The 23678-nt window shown below is 39.7% G+C and overlaps 1 protein-coding gene across 3 annotated transcripts in view; it reads right to left on the bottom strand.

Annotated features, from left to right (window-relative positions):
• Positions 1 to 1950: 1950 nt before the first annotated feature.
• Positions 1951 to 23678, bottom strand: part of LOC101166036 (fibroblast growth factor 14-like) — a 64870-nt gene continuing 43142 nt past the window's right edge. For all 3 annotated transcript variants that reach the window (XM_023966232.1, XM_023966241.1, XM_023966235.1), the window contains exons 4-5: positions 2622 to 2820; positions 1951 to 2553 (exon numbers count right to left, since the gene is read on the bottom strand). In XM_023966232.1, the coding sequence (XP_023822000.1) occupies positions 2405 to 2553; positions 2622 to 2820 (348 nt within the window). In that variant the 3' untranslated portion in view covers positions 1951 to 2404. The remainder of the gene's footprint in view (positions 2554 to 2621; positions 2821 to 23678) is intronic.

The following is a 23678-nucleotide window of genomic DNA, read 5'->3' as shown; positions in this document are numbered from 1 at the left end:
GAAGCACAGTGTCTGTTGTCGTCGCTTAACAGCAGACGTCCTCCTGAGAAAATGAATTTTCATGTGCGTCCGCTTCGTTGTCACTCACTCTAATTTGGAGTTTGGGATCACGGATATCTTCCCAGCCTCGCCACGGACCGCCGCAGCTCCTTTTGGAGGAGTTAATTGGCGCCTGCTCTGGCGGTCAAACAAAGACGAGTAAACAGAGTCTGATCCCAGAACCGATTGAAGCTTTCACAGTGAGAGGAGAGTTCAATGCTTGTGATTTTCAGTCAGGACTGGAATCATTTTGTGCTGTTTCTTTTTCTTTTTTCACTACTTTTAATATCACTTCTTTAATTAAATATTATTGTTTTTCATCTTTACTTTACATTTTTGGAACTGGATGTCCGCCCATCAAAGGCCACCAGCCTCCGATTTAAAGCCACTGTGTGGAAAACTTTGAGAAGATGCTTTTTTTTTTGTTTCCAATAAAACTTTAAAACTAACTAACATTAAAATCTAATTAAAAATTACTTTGATTTTTATATAAATTATTTTACCAATCACTGGCTTCTTCTTAACCTCCCAAATTTGTGTGTTTTTAAATCATTTTAGTCCTGTTTTGTATTTAAAAAAAGGTTTTCCCTATATATTTTGATTTATGTGATGACATGTAAAGGGATAATAGTATGTATTAACCAAATAAAGATGGCAAATTAATTAAAAAAACTCTAAATTTCTTCTATAACCCCAGTTGTGGATTTTCACCAATTTAAAAAAAAATACTAATACTACAGTTGTTTTTGTTTTTTCCATTTTTAAACATTTAAGTCCAGATCTTCTTCAAAGGTTATGACATTTTTCAGCCACCAGATGGCTCTGTTCCTCCTTGGTCTGAAGCCTCGAAGCTTCGAATCTTTTGAAGCCCAATTGGAGGAAAAGTCTCAGCACCTCATGAAGGTTCTGTTCAGTTAACCATTGAGAAATGTTCATCATTTAAAAAATAAAATAACTATCAGGAAGGGTTTGGTATTTGGTGAAACTAAGAGACCGATGTGATGTTTTATTTTAAAAAAAATTTTATTTTCCTGTTTAGGCAAAGGCAATAACTTTAAAATAAAATGATTTTCATTTCTGTCTGGAAAAAAAAATGTTGTCCGTGATGTAAATCGTAAAAATGGAACCGAAAAGGTTATTAGTGAGATTCAAAGAGAATTCCAATAATATATATATATATATATATATATATATATATATATATATATATATATATATATATATATATATATATATATATATATATATATATATATATATATTTTTAGCTTGAATGAGTTCTGTTAACCCTATGGTGGGTTATAATTCGCAAATGATTGCAAACTGACCTTTATTTTTTTTATTTTTTAGGTATTGTCCGATCTGCAACGGAAACCAAACTTTGACTTTCTCTTTGGTACATTAATAAAATTAAAATAAAAAAACATTTCATCTCAACATTTTGTAAACATGATTCGAATCTCTAACTTGTTGTGCAATTCAAAGTCAGATCGACCATTTTCAGTCCGCCTAAATGTTTTAAATAAGGTGATAATTTCTGGATTTGTTTTTCAACAAAACTTCACCTACAACCTCTTTAGCTGTTTGGTCAGAGATGCTTCGGTTCTGCACACAGTGGCTTCAGCGTCCCTTACCCTGTTCACTAACATTTCTGCTTTTCAAGTACTTGGGAAAGGCATCTAGAAAAAGGACGGGGAACGCCGTTTCTCCTTTTTAAACTCTATGATATCTGCTACTCTGTAAACCCTGGACTGCTACCGCGCTGATCGGACACCAGCGCACCCTTTTCTGCTGCTACAGGTCTGGAGGAATGATCCCGGAGGATGCAAACGCGTTTCTCTTCTGGTTCTCGCCTCCTTTTCAGGTGTTGTTGCATGTAGAACACTCCGAGTCTTAATTGATTAATGACTGCGCGCTCTGAATCAGCAGAACTGAACATCTGCTGAGGCTTTTTTTTTCTTTCTTGAATATTCTGCACGAAGAGTTTTTTGGCTCCATGAAGAAATCAAACAGTCCTATCAGGGTTTTTTTTTTTCTTTTCTTTTTTCTTTAAAAAAAAAAAAAACAAGGCCTTATTCTGATGGATTGTCAGAAAAAATAAATGACAGTGTGTGAGGATGGCATTGCTTCACTCTCAAGTTTCTCCATCCATCTTCTCAGTTCCCAAACATCAGTCTGTCTTCTTCCCCCCAGAGCCCAACCAGCACAGACGGCGGGGGGGAACGAGGGGCCCCAGCGCTGTCCAATCAGAGCGTGCCGCTGTTTGTTTTACCTGTTGTTGCAGTTTTTGTCTAGTGAGCGCGCAGCAGTGGGGCAAGGCTGTGTTTGTGGCTTCGGCCGCAGGCGGGCGGGTGGGCGGGCGGGGTTATGTCCCCCCCTTGTCGGGTTTGCTGACTGGTTTCCCTCCGTTCATGACCACCGGCTCACAGGTTGTGCTTTTGGAAGGCGGGACCCCTGCGAGCTTAGGCACCGCCTCCCCTACGTCGTGCAACGACGGCTCTCGGTACATGGCAACTGAAGGGATGAAACGACACGCATGAGTAAATCACATCAAACACACACACACAAAAATGAAAGGTTACCTTCTATGGGTTTAGGCAGGAAGTGTGCAGCTGGTTTGGTCTTTTTGACCCTGTTGCCCTTCATAGCCTGGCCCTCCTTGTTCAGGCCCAGAAACCAGGCCCGGCCCGATTCCTTCTGCCTGTACAGCATGGAGCTGTAGATCACATAGTAGTTCTCAAACACCGACTCTTTAAACTTGCACTCTGCTGTAAACAGCTCCTGCAAACACACAAAAACAGAAACCCATCTGACAATTTTCCTCAGCCTGGCGTCTGTGGGAGGTCATTTTCTACTAGAATTATCATCAGAGCCAGAGTTTCAGAAAAATAAAGAAAAATCAGTATTTTTGTCGGAAAAACATTTAAAAAAATGCAAAAATAACAGAACAATTAGGTTCAGATGGAGCTCAGTATTGACTTTTTTTATTTCAACAGACCCAAATGTGTGTTAGATTCACAATAGCAATCGTCTTAAAGTAAAAATCTGCCTAATTTCCAAATATGATTTCACACTCCGACCTCTCTGAGAATGAATAATTTTGATTTACTTTCCTTTTTGGAACAGTTCTCTGCACGCTTGGTTGTTTCCGTCATTCACCCGGGGAAATTCATAAGTGTGTCTGCCTGCAATTGTGACGGAATCTGAAGTATTTCTGACTCATTTTAATAAAACAAAAAAAAATGAAAAGTTGCTGCTGTTCAACACCTTTGCAGGTGACTTTTATTCTCTGGAAGGAATCTATGTTTATGCAAAACCAATTTCTACAAAACACAAAACGTTTTTTCATATATTTATAAATGCTTGCAGAGGCAACAAAGAAGGAATAGTTGCAACTGGTTTGGACAGCTTTACTGTTACTTTATTTAATATTTTTTATTTTAATATAGATTTAATTATTTCAAACTGACAAACAATAAACATCATGAACGGAAGCATAACGATAAAAGACAAAAGAGTCCAAGCCCCTCCCCCTAAACTAACGCATGACAAATTCAAACCAAAAACATTTTAAAACGCTATAAAAAAAACAAAAAAAAACTATAAAATACCATTATGCTGACAAAATAAAACAACATGGGACACAAATGTAAGAACACATTTGGTCTAAACAAAACAAATACACAAAAACGTTAGCATTATGCCCTGATGAGGACAGAAATGTATAGATGAGTTTGACCAGCTCTTTTTAAAATGTCTCTATTGTTTTAATCACTGAAAGACTTTAAACCTTTTTACACTTAAAAACAATCAAACCTTAAACTTTGTCCTAAAGTAGCAGGAAGTCGATACTCGATTTAGAAACGGGGTGATGTGAGGTCATCACTTCAGAAGCGGATCTAATCTGTTGAGTTTAAAAGTAAGAAAAAAATCATGTTTACAGAACATTGAAAATACTTTTTTTTGTTATTTTCATGCTCTCAATTAAAACAAACAAACAAACATTTCAATTTCATCATTTTTTTAATGATGGGAAAATTACAAAGAAAACCTGCAGGAAATCTCTTTTTTTTTTCTGACATCCCTTCGAAGCTAAAGTGATAATTTTCTCTTTAATTTATCTGCTCCAGACTTTTGAACTTTTTCAATTACAGCTTTGATCGTCTGGGATCCTGATTAAAAAAAAGAAGAAAAAGAAAAAAAGAAGCCGTCTGCTCGCTTTCCAGTTCAGAAAAGAACTTCTCCATGTTTGGAAACAAATTACTGGGGGTTACTGCAGGCTATCGGAAGAAGAAAATTAATGCCGCAAACTCTACGTTTCTGTTTTTAGGACGGTTCAAGGACTGAAAAAAAATGAACTGGAGAGGCTTGTGATGATGCTCACATTTTATTTTAAATTAGGAATTTAAAAGGAGCTTATGAGGAACAGGATGCAGAATCATGAAAAGTATCTGTGCTAGAAAGAAATCCGCCCACAGATGATTCTAAGACGCGCTTCTGCTCATAAAAGAGGGTTAAGACAAAGCCATAACACAAATCAGAGTCTGGTGACGCAAATTCAGCTCAAACTTTTGTTGTTGGCAAGAATAGAAATACCGCCAGCCTTGATAGTCAAGAAGAGTCTGTTCACTGTGGAGCTCTGCTGTGAAATGTTGCTGCTATTTTACCTCAAAACAATCAACATCTGGGCTGATTTGTGGTCAGGAAACGCAGACGGGAAAGGTCAACTTTCCGTCTGCTTTCACACTGCACTTCCGGGAGAGGATCTGTGTGGAAACGTCACATCAGCTAGTCCCACCCATGTTTTTAGAAGCACCGGTGGGACCGGTGACGCACAGCTGCTCCTGTGGCCAACTCAAGGGACGCCATGAAAATGGACCGTACCATTGTTGCGCGTGTGGTAAGTGTGTCGTGAAGTCTTTGAAAGGCAAACCTACGTTATTGACGTGCAGGTGATGCTGTCGCACGGTGTTCTTAAGCATCGTTAGTAAAGGTGCGAGTACTGGCGCCAACTGTATGCAAATGCTACACGCGTGGGGTGTGCACGTGATACGTACTGTAAGTGCCTGTAGGATGCCCACATGAAACAGCTCTAATAGGCACCTTGCGTCCATAGGATGTATTCTTTTTGGGGGTGGGGTGAATCAAAAATGAAAACAATCCATACGACGCGCCTGCATCTCACCTACTTCACTCTTATTCTTGCGTGTTGAATACGTGTTTGGTGGGATCTGTCGCCTGCAGCATGCCTTTAGAAAAACGTTACAACTTAGACTTGCAAATACGACACAATACACCTAACATGCGAACGACAATGGTACGTTCCATTTTTGACCAGCCTCAAGGGAACTGCTCTCCCCTAATTTAGATGCGTCTCGAACCAACCGCTACTCTCTCCAACCCTCTACTTCACACGTGTCGAACTCAAGGCCCGCAGGCCAAATATGGCACGAGAGCATAAAAGCTTTTAATTTCTTCAAATAAAAGTTAAAAATCAGTGTGTATTTGAATACATCTAGAAGGAATTGGACTTTAAATGTCGGTTTAAGCGACTATACATTAGGACTTAAACACTGTCCATCTGATCTAATTTAAAAGGATTTATGCTGGAGTAACAAGCAAACATATGTTTTCTACGCAACTGCAATTGTCACATTACAAAGTTATAATAAATAAATAATGAGTTATTAACATTAAGGAGTAGTTTTTCATTACATTTAGTTTCATGTATAAGTTATATCTGGCCTTTTGAGGACAACCACTATGCTGATGTGGGCCTAAGTGAAAATGAGTTTGACACCCCTGATCTACTTTGGGTAGAGCAGTGGGTACTATGGGTACCCAAACGGGGTGCATGCCACTATACTTTGCTTGCTTCCCTAGCCCTCTGGCTCCTCCATATCGCTACAATTGTTGGGCCATTTCAAGCTGTAGTGGTGTCCGAAAGTGCTCTTGCAGGACTTTTCAAATTATAAACCGTAGGTTGTGTTTTTTTCCAAGCAGCTACGCGCTAACATAGATAACCGATATCGTCATTAGGCGGTACTAACTTCCGGATTGGAAGACACTATTTTTTTCTATATCTCCCCGCTTGGGGGGCTAAATATCAACATCCACATAGCTGAGTTAATTTGTATTTAATTATCTGAATTTCATCAGATTTACTTAAAACTTATTGTCTGAACTAAGTTTATTATTTCGTTTATATTTAACTGATCTAATTGTGAGAAACTGGTTGACATAACTCTTAAGTAAATACAACTTTTCATTTGTTAAGCTGCATTCACACAACAACTTTCGCCGAGCAGCGAATTTGCTGCTTGACGCCCGTCCAAAAATGTGTTCATAAAGTTGATGTCGCAGCCGCTGGTGGGAGGAGCTAATGTCAAATGTTTTTGGCATGATCGCTACATGGAGCGGTATCTGTGTTTATCTCAATGCATGGAAGGGCGTGTTTAGAGATTGGGTCTATTTATTTTGAAGAGCTCTTCAAAAATCGCTAATCCCATCTCCATGTCTGGTTCATGAGATCATTCAGAGATTCTCCCAGTACGGAGAGGTTCACACCTACTGTGGGAGCTGAATGACAACCACTTCTGCAGTGTTTGCGTCTCTCTGTGACCCGGTTTGCTGTCCAATTTTAACCCGAGAGGGGAAAAATAGAAATAAGAATAAAACTAGAAGATATTTTTTTGCTATCGTCTTGATGAAAGTAAGATAAATATCACAATGTTCAGGAGGCCCTGGGCAGGCTGACTGGCTCCCTGGCTCTCTGTCCAGGTTTTACCCGCCCTCACCTGACAGTAGCCGGAACAAACTCTGGCATCCCCGTCACCCCAAAAGTGAAGGATTGGAGGTTCAGGACGAGAAGCCTCGCATCGCTCCGCCATGTCAGCTTTGTACTCCACTCGCCAACCGAGTCACTGAAAAGGGTCACGTGTCCCAAACTGAACTCGACAGTTCTTGAAAACATCTTATTTTAGGCAACATTTCTTAAGAAAAAAAGTTGTTTTTACTTTAATATTTTGAAGCAGAAGTTTCAAAAGACAGACTTGACCTGTTAGAAAACTGGAAACTTTGTTGTAATCATTTAAAACAGAACAAATGCATTTAACAACAGGACAGAAGTTTGTAAGTAAACATACGTCTATGTCTAATTTATCCTATAATAAATAACTAGTCCTTAAAATAAGGAGAAAATAGAAATTAGGATGTTTTTTTCCTGCTCAAAATAGGATATATTTGGGGGTCACATACATAAACTTTTTTTTCTTTAAATATGTAATACTCTTTTATATTATAGCAACATACCTAAATATGAGTGTAAATAGTGAATTTCAAGATTTTTGTCCTAGAAGGAAAACTTTTTTTGGGAAATCTCACCAAGAAATCTACTAGTTCGAGATTCTTTTTACTTACATCAATGAAAAATATCTAGATTTCTATATAAACTGTTGAAAAGGATATTTTTTTTTCAGTGTGAGAGTTCTAAACCCAGGGTTCTCTGAGGTTGGCCGGTTAGTTCTGTAAAAGTTATTGAGAACTTCCGGTTGTTCTAACTTGATTCTGTCAAAATCAATAAATCCCATCGTGTTATCACCCACAAACACCACTGTTATGGTCAAACGAGAAGCCCTAACCGTCACGCGCCAGCTGTAATGTGGAAAATAAGACGTCTGCGGGAGAAATAAAAGAAATTGAGTCGCTCCACGACTCCTATATGACGGAGACGACTCCTGCCTTCCCAAACAAACAAAATCCCCAGGTTCCTCCATCACAGATCGGGGAAGTGTTGGTCTAGACCGCCTCTTATTGGTTCTTATGGGCCTCTTGCCAGAGCCACAGACACATTGTCATTCAGCTCAGGTCTGTCGGTCCGAGTCTCATAGCAACATGAGGAAGAGAGGCGACACTGTAGCCGTGGCAACCAACCAGCACTGCGAGGGAGGGGTCAATGGGTGTGTGTGTGTGCATGAGCGAAAGGGCTGTGAGAGTGAGAGGACGCATAAACACTCGCATTGGTGATTTAACACAACAGTAATGTGCCGTATCCCATGCTCCGCCACATCCACTCATGCTAACGAAGCGGCGACACACTTCAAAGGTTGAGGCGGCGCACAAACGCACACTTGTGGCTCTGGGGGAAGAATGGACGGAGGGGAGGGGCAGGGATGGGAAATTTGACTAAATCATTGGATGACAGCAAGACAAGACGGTAAATAATGACAGGGACACCCAAACACGCCTCGGTTCATCAAATGTGTTTATTTTAGGTTGATATAGTTTTGTTGTAATGCATAAAATTAGCATTATTCTATACTTAATTATTGATATGCTTAAAAGGTGCACTCTTAGCTGTCCCACAAGACTCTTATTAATGCTGGTCAGTGTGGCCATGCATCATTTAAGACTGCTTTTAGAATAAAAGAACTCTGATGTCTCGTCGGAGACAGAAACATGTCTCCCGGAGCAAACTCGGAGAGAATGAGTGACCTGCAGGAGCGAGTCGAGATGAAAATCTCGCAGCTTTACAGGTGAGTCACTTCCAGAGTGCTGCCGTGGCTCGATGTGCTTCTGTCGACATTTCTAAATAGCTATGCTCGCAAGCTGCCCACAGAAAGGAGAAGAGGAAAGAATGAAAGAAATTGAGGAGGTGCATGTGTGTGTGTGGGGGGGTTGAAAATTGGGACATGAAGGAGGAGAGGGGACAGAGAATAAATCACCAAGTGAGGAGGATGACGCCTCCTGATTGGAAAAACAGCAGGGGATTCTCTTCTCCCTCCCTCCTTGGCTTCTCCGATTTTCATATTCTCCCATCACTCATCGTCTTTTCTGGCATTTCTCTGCAGAGCTTCAACACGCATGCCCCCCCCCCCCCAATCTTTTCTGTCATACGTGACACACCAAGCTGTACACCAGGCGGTCCTAACCAGGCCTGTTTGGACTGTTGCACGTACTGAACTGCCTGAACTGACACAGATACACTAGAAATTTGCATTAACGAGCGGTTGGACAGGTTAGTGTATCTCCGCTGGTTAATGCAAATTTCTAATCAGCCAATCACGTGGTAGCAACTCAAAGCGTTTAGGCTTGTAGACGTGATCCAGACAATCAGCTGCAGTTCAAATCGAGAGTCAGAACCGGGAAGAGAGGTGATTTAAAGTGACCTTGAACGTGGCATGGTTGTTGGTGCCAGACGGGCTGGTCCTCAGGATTTCAGAAACTGCTAATCTCCTGGGATTTTCACCCACAACCGTCTCTGGGGTTCACAGAGAATGGTAAGAAAAGGAGAAAATATCCAGTGAGCGGCAGTTCTGTGGTTGGAAATGCCTTGTTGATGCCAGAGGTCAGAGGAGAATGACCAGAATGGTTGCAGCTGACAGAAAGGCAACAGGATCTCAAAGAACCACTGGTTCCAACTGAGGTCTGCAGGAGAGCATTTCTGAACGCACAACACGTCCAACCTGGAGGCAGATGGACCACAGCAGCAGAAAATCACACCGGGTGCCACTCCTGTCAGCTAAGAAACTGAGGCTACAATTCACACAGACTCACCAAAACTGGACCATAGAAGATTAGAAAAACATTGTCTGGTCTGATGAGTCTCCATTTCTGCTTCACATTCGCAAACAACATGAAAGCCTGGATCCATCCTGCCTTGGATCAGTGGTTCAGGCTGGTAGTGGTATAATGGTAAGGGGATATTTTCTTGGCACACTTTGGGCCTCGTAGTACCAGTAGAGCACGGTTCCAACGACACAGCCCACCTGAGAATTGTTGCAGATCAAGTCCATCCCTTTCTGACTACAGTGAACCATCTTCTGATGGCTACTTCTAGCACGATAAGGCGCCATGTCATAAAGCTGGAACCCTCTCAGACTGGTTTCTTGAACATGACAGTGAGTTCTCTGGACTCAAATGGCCTCCACAGTCACCAGATCTCAACCCAATAGAAAACCTTTGGGATGTGGTGGAACAGGAGATCGGCATCATGGATTCTCTGAGGAATGTTTCTAGTACCTTTTTAAATTGATGCCACCAGGGATTAAGTCTCAGTACCCAAAAAAAAAACTTTGCAGCTATCTGCCTCGTGCTCCAACCGTTTGGTTGGAGTCCATGATGGAAACATCCCAGCGCCAGCACGTTGACGGTCCAAGAAGAAACCATTGTGAATCATTACAGCTCTGGAGTGTTTTGTCTGAGCTTTTTTGTTGTTCTAATCCACAAACAAGGTTAACCCTCTAGCCCCAATCACCATGGTGACAACGCCATGTCGTCATTTGACAGATGGGTTGAGTAAAACACGACCAGTTGCAGCTTCCTTTTGTGCCACAGCCGGTGTTACAACACTATGGAGCCACGTTAGCGACACAGACGGCGACTCTGGCGACACGCTCTCTCCGTCTGCAGACTCCACTCACCTCCCGATCGAAACATGTTTGCTTGGTTGAACTGAAGATCCTGTTCAGGACAGCTTGACATGAACAGCTGTCATAGTTGTGTTTCCCCTCCGTAGGTCAAGGGTTATATAACCTGAGGGTCAACAAGACATACCAATGTCCTTCCTGCAATAACAGCACTAATCTGATAATGCGACTGAATTAATGCATGTAGATGCCTCAAAAATCTGAAATTTTCCATCACGAAACTACATTTCTCCAATTTTATTTTGTAGTTTTACATTTTCACATGTCCACAGTAGGCCAAACTGATCAAGGACCTCATCCTCATCCCTACCTGTGATTCCACATCCTGTTTCACTTAACACACCTGATTTTCTGCAACAAGCAATCCAGGAAGAACTGGAAAACGGGCCGGATTGTGTCGTAGACATAAATACAGTAGACACAATCACAGACATCACCCATTGGAATTTGCACAAAGCTGAGTCCTAAGTCGGACGTTTACGTTGACTAGTGTCAACTACGCCCACTTTAAGTTCCAAGAACAGCAATCAGGTGAGACAAAGTAACGTTTAAAGCTTTTTGGCTTCTATTAGTGAAGAACCCAACTGTCAATCAAAAAACAATAAATGGACAAATTAGAGCTCTGATAAAATCAAATGGCTAAATTAAAAACAAATTCACCCACTAGTAGCCGCAACAAATAACAAACAAAGCAATACAATTTTTTTTAAAAAGCGTTGCAATTCCAAATGCACAAAAGTTTGATTTCAAGTGTGAATTTGGTCTTTTTAACATAAGTAACTGAAGAAATTGCTCCCTTATGCAACCATCTTCTAGTGGTCTTTGGAGGAACTGCAACATTTTTGGTACTTCCTGGTTTGCACAAAACTCTGGAGCAGAAGTTGGGAGATGGACACTTCACAAAACAAGTCACAGGGTAGTGACTAAAGAAACTGCAGTTTCCTCCGCATAGATTAGGGAAAACAGTGGTACAGTGGATCAGCGTTTATCGTAGAAGTACCGTTCTAAAAACAACAAAATCTGTGATGTACTCATCTTTGTTGTACGATTATTAAACACGTTTTAGGGCTGTAAAACTCCCCACTACACAAACACGAACATTTTCTCACTTTTCTTTGTCATTTAAACTCAAAGTTCAAATCACAGAAAAATGTGTCCAGTTTTATAGAATGGAAAAAAAGGTCTCTCACAATTAAAGATTTATGTAAATTTTCCAAACAAAACACATTATATACAACATTATATACAGCACAGAAATTGATAAGGTTAACAGCCAATCAGAATGCAGAACTCCATGCACTGTAAAACTGCAAAAAAAAAAAACATTCCTCGCGACAGCGAAAAGTAAACCTGCGAAATAGCGAGGAAATACTGTGGTGTGTTTTGTTATTTAGTAGGCAATAGTGTCCTCGTTAGCATAGCTAACCCCCATGTGTGCTAAAAGCAGACCTACACAGTTTGAGCACAACAGGATGTTCGAAAGCTACATCGTAGCATGCTAACGTTATCTGAATTATTCAGGTTTTGCATTAAAACATGCAGACCAGAGTTGTTTTTTTAATATCGCATTTCCAAACTCAACTTGCGAATACTCCCAGTTAGCTAACATATTTAACCCTTTAACACCAGAGATGCCACTGGCTACGCCTAACACGATCTTTGAACTGCCACAATTCTTGGGACCGTTTCTTGGCCATTTACACGATCAACGATATTCAGCTGATACTGACGCAGAGAAAAGCAGCTTTTATTATCGACTTTGGACTGATCTGCGACATTTTATGTTAGCAGTGCAAAGCCATGACAGAATCAGCTGATTAACGTTAGATGCGTACACACTTCAGTGCAGTAAAGTGTTGCATATCAGCTCAAGGCTGCTTTTCTCTGCTTCAGAATCGATTTGATTAACGTAAATTGAGTAAAGAGTAAACAGTGATGTACTATACACTGTATTGGATAAAGGTTCCAGGAATGGTTTACGAATGCCCCCCTCTCCCAAAAAAAAACTGTCATGCAAGTGTAAACAATATTTTTGCTACATGGCCAATATTAAAGGATTTTGGTTTTTAAAAGCTAGACAGCTTAACTGGGTGAGGATGCAGGAGGGGTCCAAAGCTTTTTGAAGACATTGACAAATAAATTGCTTAATTCGACCTCTTGGATTGAGCTTCGTACTTCAACAAACAAACTGTAGAGACAGTTTTAGGATAAGGATTCACGTCTCAGTAATTTGGGGGCTTGTCCGGGATCGGGGAAAAGTTAGAGGTATATTCTACTAGTGAATATAAAGGGAAGGCAGACATTCATCTCCAAATAACATTGCTCAGTTTGACCTCTTGGTTTATACTTCTCATTTGAACAAACAGACTTGGGTGAGACGTTATTTGGGTGGGGGATCCACATCTCAACACAAACTCTTTTTTTTGTTTTGTTCAGGCAGCAAAAGTTCTCTTAAATGACACAGACTGATCAAATACATGTTACAGACTGCAGATGAGGCTTGGTTGGATTTAGACACAGGGAAAAGACAACAGATTTCACTTTTGAGGAACAAAAAACAAGGCTGAGTGATGTTTGAGGGGTGGAGGGGCCTCCCGAGACCAGGATTTTGACCCATCCATCCTCCCTCTGAGGTTTTGCAGGGGTATGAAAATGTTTTCTTGACAGGCAGGAGGCACAATTCCCTTGGATGGCCTTGACAGGTAAATGTCGGCCGTTAAAGACCAACTCAGACCAAATATTTATTTTTCTTCTTTCCTTTCAATTGACTGCAACAAAGGAAATCTGTTTTGCGGCTTGATAGGAATTCAAAGAACTACCACCTAGAATTAGCTTTTGCTTTTGCTTAAAACTAGACCATTGGTTTCTGGGAAGATTGTGTCTGATAGATTCGGTCTCCTTTTAAGCGCGAGCGATCGCTCCACCACAGCAGAGCTTAATGCCACCGAGTTCACGGAAGGCGTCTGCCCTCCCGACTCCCATGCCATTGTTTTTCGTGTGGCTGTTTGCGAGCGGTGTACAGCGAGTGGGTGTATTTGTTTCCAACACCAGTCATTATCACAGCGCTAATTACCCAGGGGGATTGTGGGTAAACAAATCACTCTTAAGCAAAGAAGCCCAGAGAGAAGAAAGAAAAAGGATGAGTGCAAGGAAAAGTGATGATGAGAAGAAAACGAAAAGTGTTTGTGTGTTTTAGGAGACTTAAAAGGTGTGCAGCAGATTGGAATTAAGGAATAAAGCCGGCTTTGATCACCGTTGCGCACGTGTGGCCCCTAACATCTACACCTGACTAAAGGTTCTGTAGAGGACTTTAAATCATATGGCAGTCATAAAATACAGCATGTCTACCTCTCAGATATCTGTTTGAAACTAAAGTGGACAAATAATTTATCATTTTTTAGCCCCATGCAGATGTAAGGGGGTTGACCCGTACAAGTGCTGCAGGTTTTTTGGGTTCTCCGGGTCCCTGGAGGGTCATATAGAGGATGGGCAGGTGTGTCTTGCAGTTCCCTTGAGGCTCGTATGGCCACCTAATGAAAACGGATCGTACGACCCTGATATTTTGTGTCTCGCAGACAGACCGTATCCACCCACAAGTTGGACAGTTGGAACAAAAGCTACGTCCACGCCAGGCGAGTGATGCGCATTTAGCCCGTTATTTTTTTTTTGCATGAGCATTGGACACTGGACTGCCGCTTGGTGTGAAATGTCAAAGCGGTGTGAATGTGGGGAATTTTCATTTCACAGCTCTGTTCCGATAAAGGAAAGACTTGGTGACACAGAATTCCAGCCGAATATTCATTTCTCCTCCATGATCAATTTTGAAACGGTTGCCACTTTTGTGAATTGAAAAGGACACTACCATATCAGAATCCCTGATGGGTCAAAGGTCAACCTGGTCTACCTTTTAGTTGGGGTTAGGGTTAGCAATGCTTGTCTGCTAGAGTTTTGAAGGTGGAAGCCTGAAATGCAGGTTTAAGTGCATTTACATAGACCTTTCTATGGCGTCGCCGCTGTAGCTTAGCGCAAAAAACGATGCAGATGGGGAGGATTTTTGGGACTAAATCTCTCCCTAAAAAGGATTTCTGAAAGTCAATGAGCTGCATCAGCTCTTAACTTTACTGTGCCGAACTCGGCACAGTAACCGATTTTCTCAAAACACTAAATAATTTTCTATAATCGTCTGCATGGCAGCGGAGCGACAAAGAACTCAAATGAACGCAGTCCTTCTCCAAACTGAAACGTAGCAGATGCTTCCTTTATCCACGCTCCGTTTCTCCCCGCGGAGTTTTCCAGCATTTGCTCATCATCCCGGAAACAAACGGCGAAACCCTGCCGGAGGAACGCACGTCAAACCATGTCTGACCGGTGACCCTGCTCTGCCCCTCACAATAGTCACATCGGGTCCGAGTCATCCTCCATTCCACCGGCTTTAAAGAACACAGCAGTTTTGTTTTTCACTGTACTTCAGGGGGGCAGCTACAAGGGGGGCAGGCAGCAAAAAGCTTTGCACCGCCGCTTGCCCCCAAACATTTGAGTCCATATATGTATTATTGTTGACAAAGATTAATAAAGAAATCATCGATACAAGCTTCTTTAAATGTGTCAAAAATAACAGTTTAGCAGAGTTTCACCTGCTTTTAGTCATTTTTATAGTGTTTGGACTTCATATTTGCTTTATTTATTTAATCATTTGTATCATGTCTTCACACTTTTTAATCTTTATTATTAAAACAAAAAACATTTAAATTTAATTTCTTTAATTTTAACACAAAAAAGAATTTGTTTTTATTCGACCCAGTTTCAGATTTATTTTAAAATTATGTAATATAATGAAAAAATATGTTAAAGACTATGGATATGAACAGTTTTTTTTAAAAAACATTTAATTGGAGAGTTGTTAAAAAAAAAAAAAAAAACAGAAAAACACTCAAAGCGGCACTTACATCTCAGCACCTAATTATTCCAAACTTTTATTTTGAAGGCCTTAATGTCTGATGATGGAGGCTGTTTGACATTGCTTACATCTTAAAAAGGCAGTTTTCAGAAGCTTCCTCGCTCATGCATAATGCCGCTGTAGGCTGCACAGAGGCCTCCCACTCCACCCCTGGTCCATGTCTAATTCCTGAAGCGCTCTAAGGTGTTAGTCTGCTTCCAGCTGCTGGAAATCTGCAGCCTGTTCTTTAGACTTGATCTGTATCATCTCCACTGTTCCTCAGTTTCTTAGCCAAAAAAGTTGATTTTAGGAAATTTTTTACAATTACAACAATTAGATTTTGCTGTTTAAATATATTTTATTTTTATCTATTTTTGGAGCCGAACTGATGTACAAGCTTTTTTTCCCCCTTTAATCTCCTTAGATTTGAGAGGAGGAAACATGATGGGGGGGGGTTTGATTTATAAAAAAAAATAAAACAAACTTGCCTTCTATAAGCACAGACTCAAGGAAACCCCAGTTATTTTTTTGGGTCCAGACCAAAAACCGACAATAGTTGGAGATAAATCACGACTCTGCCAGCCTCTGCGTCTGCAGCCCAAACCTCGCAGGGCCGAGTCTGTACTGGGTCACCCCATTCAGGCTCGCCGCACGCTCTCAAGGTGCTTTCACACTTCCTGTGTTGTGTAGCCTCAGTCTGTTTTTGGTTTGAATTTTACTAAAAAGACGCCTCGAAACAGGACGGCTAAAGAGTCCAAAAGCCCGGCCCGCTGCCGCCTCTGATGCCGTTTATTTCCCTTCAATCTGAGATGACGGAGACTAGAAAGGAGGCTGCAAATACTGGGAGATTCACGATCGGTTCCTGAATATTAGAGTTTGAGTATTTGGTACATCCCAGATCGCTAGTTTGCAATCTTTACGAATATAGTAGAGTATAATACAAAAACCCTACAGACAATGTTACAATTGTTCTAAAATAATAAAATATTAACAATAATGTTGAATTTTTAGTATATATTAATGTCACTACTACGTTAATAAACCTTCAAAGTAAAGTGCCGGTGAAGGTTGTCACTTTCAAAATAAAACTATCTCGTTGGGGGGCAAAAAAAATTAAACTGAAGTTCAGTTTATTGATTATTTATTCTGAAAAAATGATTTTGTTTTAAATATAGCGGACAATTTGAATGAAAACTGGAGGATGGAAAAACTGTGAAGAACATTTTCAGGGTTTGTTTTAAATTTGATCCAAAGCAACATTCACGTTTGTTTTGGTTTCCTGCTGAAGTTAACCAGGAAGTTGACAGAAAACCTTTGGAGTGACATTCTTTAAAGTGTTTAAATGTTCGTGTTGTTTTTTATCTGTTATGTTTTGTATATTTTCCTAACATGATTAAATATTTTTTAAAGTTAGCTGACTAATAATTGCAAGCACTTCGTTTTAATGATCTAACCTTTAATATAAATAACGTTTTGACTAAAAGAAATTAATCTTTTGACTCTGTAGCGTTAAAAAAAGTGCCTGTTTTTTATGCAGATTGGGTTATGAATCCACATGGAGCATGCACACTTGGGTCTGGGTTATTAAAGCATGTTTCATTTATTTATGAGTCACTTATGGGGTAATAAAAGAAATAAAATAAAAGCCAAATAAAAAGACGCGCATGGCAGCCACTCCAACGTAGTATATTCAATAAAAACAATTTAATCTGTAAATCGTTTGTCTCGAAAGGCCGCCGAGTCCCAATCTCAGGGCGTTATATAACTGAAGTAAACAAAATGTTAATTCCAAGACTAAATACAGTTCTTTAAAGTCCAGATTATGTCAGTAAATCCCAAAAAAGATCAATTTTAGGTAAATTCTCCCAAACTGATCAATTGAGCGACTCGGGAGACAAAAAAGTGAATCGAATAGGTATTAAGGAACCATTTATAATGTCAAGGATCATTTTCTTTGAATTATTTTTGAATACATTGATGAATTCTCTTAAATATTTTTGTCTTTTTTCCAGTTTTTTATTGTTTTGTTGTTTCATTTGCTTGAAACAAATCAATCAATCATAGGTGATAATTTTCTTGTGTGAGGTAAATGCTCATAAATCTAAAGTTTTTTTTATCTTTACTGAGCAAAATATGAATCTATTGCTGTATGGAAAGTGAAAAGAAAACAACAGTCATCTAAAAACCAAGGGGAGAGAAGATGAACCTTTGAAAACCACAAAATAGTACAAAAAAACAGTATTTGACCCAGTAATAAAAGGAAAAACGGTGAGAAATACTGACATTTCTAATGCACATCTTGCATCTTTTGCTTCTTTCCATGTATCCCTGTTTAGATTGACGCTGGATGTGAATCTCTTTTGCATAAAAATGCGATCATTTGCAGGAATCCAGTGAGTGCAGAATCACGGGTAAAAACATTCTGTCCAAACGATGCGAGTTTCGATTCCTCTCTGCGCCACAGACATCACACAGTGATGTCTTTGAAGAGGCTCAACAGCTCACCAGGCACTAATTTATTCTCTAGTTTCCAGGAAATGTGTGTGTCATGACGCACATGTCTAACATGTGCCCCCCCCCACCCACCCACCCACCCCTGCTCTCATGTCTGTGGATGAAGACATCAGAGCTGCGATGAGCGCTGCAGCTGTCATGAATGGAAACGCACGCCCACATGCAGACATGCAGCAGGCGTGCAGAACCCGCGTCCCGCGTTCTAAGACAACGGATTGATCCGGACTACAGGTTGTCTGACAAAATACAACGATTTAACTGAATAAAATTGGCAAGCGCTCCATTTTTATGACCTAACCTTAAATATAAATAACATTTTGACTCCGAAGGCTTAAAAAATTGCCTGTTTTTGATGCAGATTGGGTTATGAATCCACATGGAGCATGCACACTTGGGTCTGGCATGTTAAAGCATATTTGATTTATTTATGAGTCACTTGTGGGGTAATAAATGAAATAAAATAAAAGCCCAAAATGTAAAAAAAACAAATTAAAATTCAATAACACTTGATAAATATTTTTTGAACAACCAAATACTTTATTTTAACAACTAAGAAAAGCTTGAAAAATATCAGACAAAAAAATCTTAAGGTAAGAGAGACTCGGATGAAAGACTTTAAATGGAGAAACTTTGAGGTAATATCTGACTAAATATTTCTGCTCTTCTAAACCTCCATATATATGGGAGCAGAAAGCATCTCCGTCTTTAAACTTTCTTTCCTCAATTTTTTTCCAATTGCGACACACGGTTGGTGAAAAGTGAACATCTGACTGTACATGTGAAGCCAACAAATCCTCGATTTTGTTTCTAAAGGAAGCAGTTTTTGTATAGTTTTGCCGGTTTTGTGGATCTGCAGCTTCTGAAATGGATTTTTCAGAAACAAAACAAAAAAATAGAAACTTTACATTTCTCCAATGAATAATAATCATAGATTACACATTTGTGCAAAGAATCACCGAAGAAGAAACGTCTTTTGTGGAAACATTATCTGATAATGTTTAGGCTGGTTTACCGCCGCGGATGCTGCATTGGGCTCAGAGGGAAGTCCCAAATATTGGCGTTTCCAACACCCAACATTTTGTTTTCGTGCTTCATTGTCTATTACCGTCAATTAGGGTGCTGGAGGTGGGAAAGGGGTGGGGGGTTGTGTGTAGGTCTGGGTAGGGGGCTGTATTTTCATTTTCGTGCTCGTTTTAATATTATTTTTTTAGTTTCGTCTTAATGTGAAGCACTTTGTGTTATGGATTGATGGGAAAAGGGCTATAAATGAAGTTCGATTTGATTTAAAAGGTGAGGCCAGACAGTTCATCAAACCCCCACTAGGGGCGTATTCATGTCTATCCCTATTTACTCTAATGCAAAATGGCCTAAAATAACAATAATACATAATTGCAGTCCAAATTTTTTAACGTCTCTTAAGTAAAATTTTCTTGAAAATGTAAATAGAATGAGAACGTGGCTTTTCGCAAGTAGGATGGACTTAGTGGGCGTGTCAAAAAAAAGCCCAAATTTACGACTACATATCCTGTCAAGATGGCGGCAACATAAAGCAGAAATACTGAGCTCAAACTGAGCATTTCTGAGATCTCAAGAATTCCATTTTTTCTTCCATTATTGTTTTACGCGACCCCAGTTAACAAAGGTCACAGGTCAAAGGGGACAGAAGAGGTTCAAAGATCCAGCATGTGCATTCACACTGAATGCCATTTGTGCATCAAATTTGTGCCCGCCGCCTCCGTTTGCTGCTCGACACAACTCCAAAAATGTCATCATAAACCTAAACATTTCCATAAATGGTAAAATGGTAAATGGTGTATACTTATATTGCGCTTTTCTACCTTCTTCAAGGCCCAAAGCGCTTTACAGTCACAGTCTCAATCACCCAGTCACACACACATTCACACACTGGTGGCGAACCTGAAATCTTACGATCATGGGTCGACCGCCCTACCGCTGCACCACGGCCACCCGATATAAGTGTGGGAGGAGCTACGGCCAAAATCTCCTTCCAGTCCCAGTCAACTCAGGTGTGCCTCAAGGCTCAGTCCACAGCCCTCCCTATTTTATCATCTACCTTCAGGAAATCAAAATATACAATTTCATTGCTACGCTGACGACATCCAACTCCACGTGGCAACTCGCCCCAACTCCATTCTCACTCTTGCTTTCGTGACAGCCTGTCTTTCTGAACTCAGATCCTGGTTTTCGTAATAGATAGACGGATGGACGGACGGACTGAACTTTGAAAGTGGAAGCTGTGTGAATCCCATTAGGAGCCCAAATTAACCATAAATGGAAAATCTGGTCTTCAAAACCATTATTTTAACTGCCACAACAAAAGAGCTAGCGTTTTTTCATTTGTTTTGAACAATTCTTACTTTACCCAAATGTGTATTTTATTTTTGTGTATTTCTGAGGCGGAACCTTTTGTTTAGGACCGTGTTGCGTGGAGAAAGTTTTTTCAGTTGTAGCACCATCAGAGTTCCATACAGCAGGCAGTAAGTCCAAATGATGACGCCGTTTTACCGGTATTTTTGTCATTTTTTTTTTTTTTTGTCTGCTCCCAATTCCCAACAATTTGAATAAAGAAATACTCTTAATTTTCTGAATATATCTGTCCTCCATCATCAGAAAAGGGCCAGAAGAACCTGCTAAAAACACCACGTTCATCCGAGCGGGTCTTTAAGTGTTGCAATTGCAAGGAATTGAAGGATTGTTGTTTCTCCTTTAAGAATTTCTTTCCTGAAGCAATTTAAAACAAATCATCTTTTCTTTTTAATTTGCTTAATTTGAATGCTCATTTACAAAGACATTCTTCCCAATAAACCCCAATTGTTTGAAAGCTAAGTGGACTTGTATAGATTTTCTATTGACTTTGTGTGTTTTTGATGAATCAGTTTTCAAACAGTCGCGTCATTTTATCCAGCAAGGCTTCTTCCTTTTTAGTAAAGATGATTACATCTGATATCTGGCCAGGCTTTGATGAGTGTAAATGTGTTTATTCAGAATGCCAAAGCAAACCTGCTTCCCTACGAGGAGACGAACAATTTGGGGCTTTAATATGTTTCCATGACACTGGACGGAAAGAGGAAGCGAGGGAGAAGCGCCGTTTTTTTTGTTTAAATGAACCAATAATAGCAAGAAGATGAAGGGTATCGCCTCGAACCCCGTCACCCACTCACCCATCTCCATGTCTAATAACCGGTTAGCACAGTCCTAACGTGAAAAACCGTTCGATCTCATGGCCTTACCGCTGAACCCGAGCATCAGTCATGATCAGAGTACCGTGCAGCTCTTGATTGCAACACATCAGACAAAGTAAGGTTTTAAAAAAAGGCGATCAAAGACGAATTAGATGTCAGAAAATGATGCGATGGGATGAAAAGTGTCCTTCCTCTGTCGCCATGCGCAGTGACTTTGCTCAAAATCCTTCATTTCCTCTTTCACCTCCCAGATGACATCGTCAACCCGACAACCCTGACAACCCCCCCCTGCGCCCCGCAGACCAATATGTAGCTGGTGCACACCCTCCTCGCCAAGACGCCCTCTCCTCACTTTCGGGTTGATTCGCACATGAAGTCCCAAACTCATCAGCACTTCTTTATTTTTTTTCCACTTTCCCCAGCATGCTTCATAATTATCACATAGCAGCTCATTGCACACTGGGCCATCTGTCAGCAGAACATGCACAAACACGGCTCGTGCACACGTGCAGGCAACCGCACGCCGCCAGATGCTGGGATCTGGAATTAAGAAAACCTGCAAACAAGAACCAAGTCTGCAGCAGGTCATTAGAAACTTTGAATAACGAGATAAAGAGTTTAAATTTGATCCAACAAAGAGTGCATTAAAAAGTTTTGCATTTAAAAGCTAAAAATTTGGAGAGACCTACTGACATTTTTGATTTTGTAAAAATAACATAAAAATATTTAAAAAACAAATAGTACAATAATTCTCAATGTATTCTCACAGTATTTTTCTGTAAATACCTATTTCCCCCCAATAAATTGGCTCTAATCTGATCAGTTTTAATCTATGATTATCAATTCTTTTATCTAACATCTTTTGAAGATATGAAAATTTAAACCTTCAGTATTGAAGTGATTTATTTATATCTCAAAAAACTAACTGAAGGCAAATGTTTGCCTAGAAAGAACATGAAATTACTCCAACTGATGAACTTGATTCATAAATATTAATGTCTTGATTAATGTCTTTAATTTATCATTTATTTTATGAGTCAGCAGAAAATGATCGATTGAAATCTAATTCAATGGATGACATTCATCTTTGATCAGAAAATCAAAGTTCAGGAGCAAAAATAAAACATAATAAACCTTAAATCTACTTTCTCATGTTGGCCAGGAGCTTGCTGACAAAATGACAAAAACGGCGTGAACATGAAAGTACTGTGTTAGGGGAATATTACTGTAGTACCAGGTTCTCCCTACAGCTGGGCCCTTCTGCCTTACTTTGAAAAGAGAAGCATCACTGGCACTTGCCAGTTTTATTATTTAATTTGTAATTTAAATGCATTATTCTGCATTTTGGAGCCATAACTACCTTCCCTGAAGTGTATTTTTACTATACGAGATTCATAAAATTATTTCAGACGTCGCAAATATTCACACTCCAACTTTCAGGAACAGCCAGGAATATCTGAGTATTCGGATACTCGTTACAGCTACAACTATGCCTGTATAAAAAAATAAATAAAAAAGAAAACACTCTTGAGCTTTTAGGTCCCACTTTTAGTCTTTGATTTTTAGTTCGGAGTGAGTCATTCTGATTATTTTGTTCCCTAACTGTTTCACTTGTTTGTCCTTCTATTTATTGTTATTATGTAATTTTGCTAATTGAGCTGGACTTTCAATGCATCAACAATTGTAGAATACAATTTTTTTCTTTTCTTTTTTGGTGCACTATTATAAAAAATCTGTTTGTAAAATGAGCTGCAGAAATAAAATGCACTAGTTTGATTACATACTACGCAGAACTTTGGAACCAGAGCAGCAGATATTTAGCACATTTCCATTTGCACTAAAATTTTGCAGATATTTTTCAACGTAGCTCTGAATGAAGAAACAGCTTTAAACGTTACTTTAATAATTTAAATTTCCTGCAGTGAACCAGAGTTCTCATGCAGATGTGCTTGCAGTGTCCACAAAGCTGGAATAGTTTCACCCAAAGATACAGAATATAGGTAAAAGACAGACATTGAGTCACTGAATGGCCAGTTAGAAAAGGCTCCACTTCATTGTGGGAGGGGCCAAACCAAAAACCACCAATCACAACAGTAAAATAAACTAAAACGATTAGTTTGGATTTTTGGATTAAGAACTTATTGCTGGTACAAAGCTGTGTATGGATAATCTCTGATAACTTTAAAAGAAAGTATATTATGGCTTCTAGAAAAAGAAAAGTTGGGAAATCTGAAAAATAATGTACAAAAATGAATCAAATAAAGTATTTTTTGTTAATTAAAATCTCAATCTTTTAAATCAAAGTAATGTTCCTTACTGTCACGGACACTACAACCATTTTACGCACTTTCCACGTATGAAATTCCCGTCTTTCGCGACCCATGTGTGAAAAACATCACTCATAAGTGTGTCTTGCGTTCATCATTCGTCGATTTCCGTCGAGGTTTTCGGCCCGACTGGTATTCTTACGTGAATTCGACTTTAAGCTGTTCGAAATTCTTGGTCAGTTGAGAATCATGCAGTTTACACGCATTTTACGTAGTCTGTTCGCAATTATTA

This window comes from Oryzias latipes, chromosome 2, assembly GCF_002234675.1.
Source record: "Oryzias latipes chromosome 2, ASM223467v1".
In the NCBI taxonomy this organism is placed as follows: domain Eukaryota; kingdom Metazoa; phylum Chordata; class Actinopteri; order Beloniformes; family Adrianichthyidae; genus Oryzias; species Oryzias latipes.
Note: the sequence above shows the minus strand (reverse complement) of the source record. Positions and strands in the feature narration are given on the sequence as shown.